Genomic DNA, 8,469 nt, shown 5'->3' on the forward strand with positions numbered 1-8,469 from the left:
GAGGCTAGCACAACGATGGGATGGTGAAAATACTGCAACACCCATCACATTTGTTCCGAAGATTGACTTAGGGCCGACCTTGGCTCAAAACGAGCAAACCTTCGGTTTGGGCGACCAATTTTAGAGACCCCCACAAGAAGTTTTAACGAGGAATCAAGTTGGGTGCCCATAACATAACAAAGGGAAACTAGGCCATGAAACATAAACGTTGGGCCACATTTCATTCGCTTTAACAACAGCCCCAATCTATAACAATATAGGACAATTTGTCGTGTAAACTACGTAATCTAATGAATTACAAAGCAATCCCTCTTTATTGATCATCGCCATCGACATCGTACAAAAAAACATACACAATTCTTTCCAATATCATCATCATCCTCATACATAGAGACTTGCAACCAAATTATTTCATCTTGAAGCGTTCGAACTTCCAGATTTTTTGCAAGAAAAAAATCCAAATCTGTTAAAAATTAAAAAACTCTAGAACTGTTCAAGGAAATAACTCCATGTAAAAAAGAATCTTTCAGATGTCATAATTTTTGTTTCATCGATTTCGTCATGAACACTAAAGGAAGAAGATCAGTCAATTTTTAGAGAGAGAGAGAATTGAAGAAAATATAGAGAAAAAGAGATGGAAGTTACATATATGGAAGAAAATCTATTGAAGAAGATTTCCTTCTTGGAAAGATGTTAAATAACTAACCCACTCTCCCATATCTTCCTAATTTTACTCAAAATTAAATCTCCCAAATTCTTTTTATCAAATCTTTTTTGTTAATGTAATTTATGTTGTAATTTAAATTTATTTTCTCCTCCTCAAAGGCGTTAGCCAAGAGGGATCTTCCTCGTCCGTAGGACGGGGAGGAAACTTAGTGCAATAAATGGAAAGATGTACTTCTATCAGAAAAATGGAAGTTTTCTTTCTGTACTGTCAAGGGCATTTCGGGATGAACAGAAGAAAAAAAAGAATTGACCTTTTTCTGTCCATTTGGACCTGCACTATATTTTACCTCCAATCCATAATATCCATTTTCTATTACTTGGAAGCTGGTGCCTTTAAATTAAAACATTCCTTAGTTGTAACCCAAATAGCCTTGAGAGAGAGAGAGAGAGTTATAAGAACAGTTATTCAAATGGTGGTGTGGTTGAGGCGCTCCTTGCCGCACAAAATCATTTGAAAAACAACAATCCTCATCAAGAGGAGAGAGAGAGAGAACATTTCCGATCAAGAACTAAAACAATCTCAAGAGATGTCTTATGACAGACGATCTTCTTCTTCTTCTTCCATTTCATTTGAAGAAAACAACATGTAAGAAGTTCTCGTCTCTTCCTTTTTTGTTCTTTTTCTTAACATTCTTTTTTATATATTCAACCATTCGATTCATCAATTGATTATTTCGGACAATTCTATCTGATTATGCCCAAAATCGTCACTCTTAATCTACAATTATAGTTGAATTTGTTTCGATCTATCTGTTTAAACTGAATCGTCACTCTTAACATTCCATTACGCGATCAATAAAATAATCCTAGGTACTTGAGTGATTAACTTGAAGATTCATATACTAGAAGTTCGTTTAGGTTAAGTTTATTATGTTCCTTATCGAATTTGAAGTGGTTCTCAACTGAATGCACATTTTGAGTAGTATTCACTGTTTTCAGCACTTCAAATTATAACTTTTCGAGATTTACGTTGATTTTTTTTATTTTGATTTTGCTCTTCTTGCTAATTAGTGAAATTGATTCTATAGGTTTGTGGATACACTACATGAAGCTCCTCTTTATGGTCATCGAAAGCCTACAAGGATTGTTGGGAGTATTTTATACTGTTTCGTATTGGCAAGTACTCATAAGTTTTCGGGTAAGTTAAGATTTTGATTAAATAGTTTATAGCGCTCACAGTTTTTCGATTTTTAGGCAGGTTATGCTGTTGTTGCTGTAGCAGCTCCGTTGATATTTGTTCGAATAGAGAGTCTAGTTCCGTCATTGCTTTGCAGTTGCAATATCGCTCTTTTGATAATAACAGGTTTACGTTCGGCATTCGCTTTCATTCCTCTTTCTGCTCTTTGTTTGAATTGACTACCATGAAAATGTCTATGCTTCTTGATCGCGTAGTTTTGTTGGACAATATCGGATAACATTTTAAATTATGATTTCAGGAATCTTTCAACAATATCTGGTTTGTGAAGTTCAGAAGATACGCTTGCAGGTAAGACTTGTACTTGCTAACTTGTTGAAAGGTATGATTGTGTAAAAAATATAGCATTTGATTGAAACTCAATTTGTTGGATGAAGTATTAAACTTATGTAATATTTCAAATATCTCTATGAATATGGAATTTAGAAACGAGAAATGTTTCTGTTCTAAAAAAAAATATAGTTCTGTGGAAATTTATGATCAATTTCCAACTTCGGTAGCATACCTGGCAACCCAATTCAAGGAGCTACGATTAGTTTCCGTTGCTCTAGCACAAACTGGATGCATAACTGTACTGGATAGCCCCGTAGTTTAGGGTCCTTTTTGGAGCCACTCGCGCGTTTGTGGTGCCGGCTCCAAAGGTTTTATTCCTTCATATCCTTTGTCCTTCTGGACTTCACAGAAAAACTTAGGTAGCAGAGTTAAAACAGTAGACCACAATCTGTGTACACGCGGTGCATGCATGTTCTTTTCCTAGTAGAGAAGCTTCCTGTGAGGCACTATTAGCAGTAGAACGTTCAAATAGAAAATTTGGGTTATGGTTTATCATTTCCGTAAGTTTCTTAAATGAATAGATTTAAATGCTTTGGATTAAGTCGATATTTAGTTTTCCAACTTACTTGTAGATCATTCTCATCTTATATATAATCAGTCTCATCCATGCTGGCTTGGCTGGAGGTTTGATTATGTCATTTTTTACTACTAACTAGTTGCACTTACTAGTAGCCTTATATTCTATACTCTCTGCAAATTCACCTTGTTGCGGCGTCGTCATGAAATTCTCTGTTAACCCTCAGTGCAGCCCCAGTGTACTGTAGTGTGTACAATTGAAGTTTGTTATATTTGGTGTAAACATGTGATCCCGGTCTTGCTCCTTAATCTACTTCTTTGAGTTTTTCAGTGATGGTCGAATTGACATCAGTATATAAAGCATGATATGTGCCCCACTTGATTTTGCAGGGTTACTATGTTTTCAGCCAAAAATTAAAGCACATTATCCATCTTCCTTTTTACACTGTCACATATGGTGCGTGTACACAAACCTGGTCATGTGATGGAAACATTAATATATTTTTGTATCTGCTTCTTTTGATATAGTTGGAGCTATTATCAAACTTTAGTCCTCTGTTGTAGTTGGTTATTTTTTGTAATACCATTTCCAAGTTATGCTTAAAATTAGGATTTGGTGTTGCCTCTTTACTTGTTAATTTATGAACCAATTTGTGGTGAGTCCATTGAGTTTTGCAACTAAGGGTGTCAAAATTTGTAAACATGTTCACAAGTCACAACTACAAATGCCAACACCATTTTCATGCTAGCTACCTACAAGCAATTGATTGGTACCACTTAATTAGACACCGTCAAAGCATAGGTGGGGACCCCTCATATTTGCGAGATAAAAAATGGAGCCTAAAACTGTAATGTATATACTTAAGTATCCGGATATATTACCACTAACATCATTACACCCTGTCCTAGAGAGTCAGATCTTTCGGACATTCTTTGGATCCTAGATGTTCACAGCCTGCATGTCACACTGTCCTCTTAGTTGTGTGCCAGGTCTGTTATGATTTGATATGGAGTAGCTATTATCAACCAATGTCTTGAGGATAACTTTTAACCAAGAAATATATAATGTTTGTGAACGCCACTTGTCATGCAGTGGTCCTGTAAACTAGACGAGTCTACTGGGGATTTGCCACCATGATCCTTCTGTTCTATGGATATTCAATTTTCTCAATAGAACACTACTTCTTGCAATAGTAAAGGTTTTTATGGGTGTTGTGATTACAGTTAAGAATAGCCTAATTTACATTGGGAACAGTTTTCTTATATGATTTTGATGTTAGTATTAACTGTATACCATCTTCTTTTTGGATCTGAGTCATCTGACATCAATTTCCTTACCTCCGTAACACATACTAGTATCACTTGAGAGGTTCAACAGTTTGTACTTAAATATTAATTTCTTAATTTTGGAATTATTCCTCTGACATTTTTGTGTTCCTTTACATTCTTGTACTTACCTTTTTTATATTTAACTTGAAAGTATATACATTTTTTTTATGAAAATGATTTTTTCGTGTGGTTCAATGGTTGGCGTGTATTTTTTGTTTGCCTATGTGGATTAGGGACTGCTCTTATGCTACTTGTCATGGTTTGGCAACCTGAGTTTCAAATTCTTTCTCTTTCCACATTTCTGAGGTAAGTTATATTTTATTTTTTAGTTCGAATGCCTAAACTATACAAGATTGTTTTATATTTGTATGCAGTCATTTCCAACGTATATGAAGCATCTTTAGACATAAATGTGAACACTTCTCTTAACAACTTACACATCCGTGACATCCCAATGCAGATTTTTCACATTCAAATTTATTTTTTATTCAACTCCCAAGCTTAGGCAGATATTGACTAGAGCTTCATCATTGTGCTAAAGTTTTTTCTGCATATATTTCTTTGTTGTCCATATGAAAGTGAATCAGTTCAGCAACTCATTATCCTTCAATATGCAGGATAATTGTTTTCGTCGAAGCCCTCTGTGCTGGTTCTTCAATGGGTCTCTATATTGGTGAGTTTAAATATTTAAAGGATCACTTGTGGAGTCGCTTGATGCCTATTGATGATTCTAAACTAATCTTTAGGTGGTTCAACCGAGTTTCTTCTTTTTTCTGTAATGATCGTTAGCTTCTCATAATTTACTGTACCAAGACAACTAAAATTAATCGTGTTTTCTGATATATCTAAGTTTTGATACATTGACCTGTAGCAGTTATTTATGGGTAGACATAGGGAAAGAATATGCATCCCCTTGGAAGTCTCATTAAAGTTCTGTCGTCTTCTACTTTTTTTGTTATATAGTTATAATTCATTATGCATATGTAAAATCTGATCATCAGTTAGATTCTTATAGTTGTCTCAAGAAAATGAACAAGTGTCGTGAACTAAGTTTTTTTTTCCTTTTTGAGGCATATGAATTTGATTCATGTATATTTACGACTTGTCTACTTAATCTGGTTTAAATGCTTTTACAGCTTGGTAGAATCAGATTTTCAAGAGTATTAAGCTAATAAATTAAATTGAAAAGTTTGAGGAAAACATCTGACCATTTAAACTCCAAAACAAAATAATCGGAAGAAATTCTAGCTTATTCACATAAACCAAACTCAGAGACCGTAATTAGAAATAACAATAAAAAAAAGTCACCCATGTCTCGAAGTTAATGGAGTGCTGATGGATGTAGAGGTCATAAACATAATTTAAATTTGTGTATTTGATTTTCTCCTGACTAACGATGTAGTATGTACCACGCCGCACTATTTTCTGTCCACCATCGGCCATCCAAATTGCAGGTTCTGTCCACCAATACAACTCTTTGAACTCTCAGCCAGATGTTTTGAATTCTTTATACTCAGCACTACAACCATCAAGTAGTCTGGAAGATTTGAGGTAGATGATCTAAGATTATTATATTTATCTTTATCTTATGTTGTCTCTATCTTCAATTTGGATTTTGGAGTTTGGATAGAGGAATTTTTGTCCTAATATTAATATTTTAATTTTCCGCCTATGTCCTCGGAATCTACATTCGAAAGCGATCTCAAATTTTGTAAAATTATATTTGAAACTCTAAATGCTTTGAAGAACATGTCATACTTGTGGTACTTTTTCTATTGATCATGCTTGATGCTATGCTAAGGTATATCACATTAAACAGGTATCATGAAGGTGGTCGTCTTTCAGATCAGCAAATGGCATTATTGCAATATCAACGGGAGAATATTCATTATTTGAGTGAAGAGGTATCCCTGGTTCAAACTGAGTATCTATATTGATGATGCAGCACTGCTTATCATAATCTCCATCTAGCTGACCCGTTACGATTCTACCTGGTGCTGGCCACTAGGAACTGGCCACAGATATATTTGAAAAGAAGAGTTTTTTGCAATAGTACCCGACCTGAAGGAATGTTCATACAATGTCTCGGAAATGACTGCGACTATCCAAGTTCTGGATGCAAATCCGACGCAGCAAAACCTATTAAAGAGTATCCATGTTTACTAGGATTAACTTGATTAACCATTACTAATGCAATTCACTTCGTCTATGGCTCTACACGCAGATTCTTCGCTTGCAAGAGTGCTTGAGCAAATATGAACGCTCTGATGACGGAAGTACACCACAGGTAATTATCTGATGATGTAAGCTTCCCTTCAGATATATAAGATTACAAAATTCTATTGATTGGTAAAATGGTGCCTCTTCTTTCCTTTTCCTACAGGTTGATCTCGCCCATCTGTTAGCAGCTCGAGATCAAGAATTACGAACCCTATCTGCTGAGGTAATGCTCATAAACGTACTTCTTCGGCAATCTTCTTTTTTCAAGCATTTATTTTGGGCAACAAGAAAAGAGAAAATCCAAAAGACAAAATCCGCATAGCTCGTAAGTATGAAATATCCCGATACGAGTATACGACAATACATTTTTGTGTCTTCACGATACCGCAATATCCTTTTTAGCTTCTCTTGAAGCCTTAAAGAGTTCCATAGGGTTTTTTGTTCTGTGAATGTGAAATCCATGAGAAGGTATCTAAGAGGGAAACAATTAAATAATTGACATGCTAATGTGCATCATTGTGAACTTCCAAATGTCACACAATTTCCTTCTGTGGTATCCATCTCTCGACAAAAACTACCATCAGGTGCACGACCCGTTAGTAGGCTAGATCTGGCTGATTCCAGAGGCTTATTGGTTCAATTTTGGCTTTATATTAAGTTATTAACCCATCCGAGTCAATAGATTCATTAGAATAGTCAATGTAAACCAGCTTCCGTCTATAAAACTTCCTGGTTCAACCTCTCTGACGGTTTATAACTTTTAAACATTGCAGATGAATCAGGTGCAATCAGAATTACGACTTGCTCGTAATTTGATTACACAAAGAGACTCTGATGTCAACCACATTCAGACAACTAATAATCAGGTAACTTATTCAGTTTGGGTAGTACACCAATCAAGTTGTTAATCTTTACGTTAAAACGTGTAACAGTATGTTGAAGAAAATGAGAGACTCAGAGCTATATTAGGAGAATGGAGTACTCGAGCAGCAAAGGTACTACTTCTCAATGAACTTTACTGCATTAACGTGATTTAATAGTTCAACTGTTTTCCTTTTCAAATTTTCAATGGATGCCTTATTAAATTCGAAACTAATGTAATCATGGAAATACTTAAAGCTCGAACGGTCATTGGAGTCCGAACGAATGTCGAATTTGGGACTGCAAAGGAAGATACTGAAGCTGAAAAATCAACCAACAGATGGCAAGACTCAACAAGAAACTTAATCACTGGTATGTTTTGGACCAAAGTGTTGCCAGTTATCATTGTTCAAAATGGCGAATAAGATGCGCATCGAGGCATAATCCTCGAGGCAAAATATAGGTGTACCGCATTAGAACTTACACCGTTGGTAATATGAAAATCGGGTAAGATTTTGCAATTCTGGTAGTGCCATCTTTCTGTCGATCTGGGGACACATCAATCAAATCCCCTATACAGAACTGTGAGAACCAAAAGTAGGATCATGGTATCAATAGTCTAATTTGATAAACAATGGCATTTGTGCTTATAGAAGTATTTTTTTTTTCTACATCTTTGAACACATCAATCTAGTAGACAGGACTGCAGAAAATTGGATACTATAATAAAATCCAAACTTGGGTTGTGGTAAAAAAAAAATTATTTTATTTTGTAATCTGATATAATTGGGTGGTTTTCCTAGGGCATGTGACCTTGAACATTAGATGTAAAGAGTAATAAACTAAAGAAATCTTTTATCTTTTTATATATATAAAATGCATGGCTATGACTACTTTACCATGCTTATTTTGAGTTTTCAAATTTTACTTGGCCAGCTCAACAGAAATCAAGTAATATTGGCAAAATTTACAGGGGACTAAAGAATGTCTTGAGAGATTCTTAGGTGGAAATAATAGGAGGCCTAAGACCACCTATACTAGTGCCAGAGCTTAGTTTCCTACATCGAAAAATATTGATAGAGATATTCCCACAAAGGATGTGGTGGACAGACAATCAGTTTATGAGTAAATTGTGAGGGTAGACTTGCCTTCCTGAGTTAAGTTTTGGGCAAGAGAAAGCACAATACTTTCCAACTTATTGTTTTGACACATCAAAGATTGCAAATCTAGAAAAAGGATTTTATTTTTTTTATTTTTATTTTTCTCAACAAAAATAAAAAGGATATTTT

At 35.0% G+C, this 8,469-nt stretch overlaps 1 protein-coding gene across 2 annotated transcripts; it reads left to right on the top strand.

Moving 5' to 3' along the window:
• The first annotated feature begins 1,118 nt into the window (after positions 1 to 1,118).
• LOC147543564 (protein FIP1-like) lies at positions 1,119 to 7,940 on the top strand. Of its 2 annotated transcripts, none has more exons than XM_086637436.1 (14): positions 1,119 to 1,312; positions 1,755 to 1,846; positions 1,925 to 2,029; positions 2,163 to 2,212; positions 3,161 to 3,227; positions 4,333 to 4,405; positions 4,717 to 4,772; positions 5,554 to 5,650; positions 5,919 to 6,003; positions 6,324 to 6,386; positions 6,483 to 6,542; positions 7,093 to 7,185; positions 7,252 to 7,314; positions 7,439 to 7,940. In XM_086637436.1, the coding sequence occupies exons 1-14, from the start codon at positions 1,254 to 1,256 to the stop codon at positions 7,544 to 7,546; spliced, it is 1,071 nt and encodes a 356-aa protein (XP_086493562.1). In that variant the 5' UTR covers positions 1,119 to 1,253; the 3' UTR covers positions 7,547 to 7,940. The 2 variants fall into 2 exon arrangements, with proteins under 2 accessions (XP_086493562.1, XP_086493563.1); XM_086637437.1 differs by having other exon boundaries at positions 1,210 to 1,312; positions 1,755 to 1,864; positions 1,949 to 2,029.
• The last annotated feature ends 529 nt before the right edge of the window (positions 7,941 to 8,469 follow it).

This window comes from Eschscholzia californica, unplaced genomic scaffold, assembly GCF_041429995.1.
Source record: "Eschscholzia californica isolate CP2 unplaced genomic scaffold, dmEscCali1.0.p SCAF_4, whole genome shotgun sequence".
In the NCBI taxonomy this organism is placed as follows: Eukaryota; Viridiplantae; Streptophyta; class Magnoliopsida; order Ranunculales; family Papaveraceae; genus Eschscholzia; species Eschscholzia californica.

What these genes read in the sequence shown, in the direction of transcription:
- LOC147543564 (XM_086637436.1), top strand. Translation starts at nt 1,254, where the DNA reads ATGTCTTATGACAGACGATCTTCTTCTTCTTCTTCCATTTCATTTGAA. An exon ending in TTCAATGGGTCTCTATATTG is followed by an intron (nt 4,773 to 5,553) that starts GTGAGTTTAAAT and finishes TCCAAATTGCAG; the next exon opens with GTTCTGTCCACCAATACAAC. An exon ending in ATGACGGAAGTACACCACAG is followed by an intron (nt 6,387 to 6,482) that starts GTAATTATCTGA and finishes CTTTTCCTACAG; the next exon opens with GTTGATCTCGCCCATCTGTT.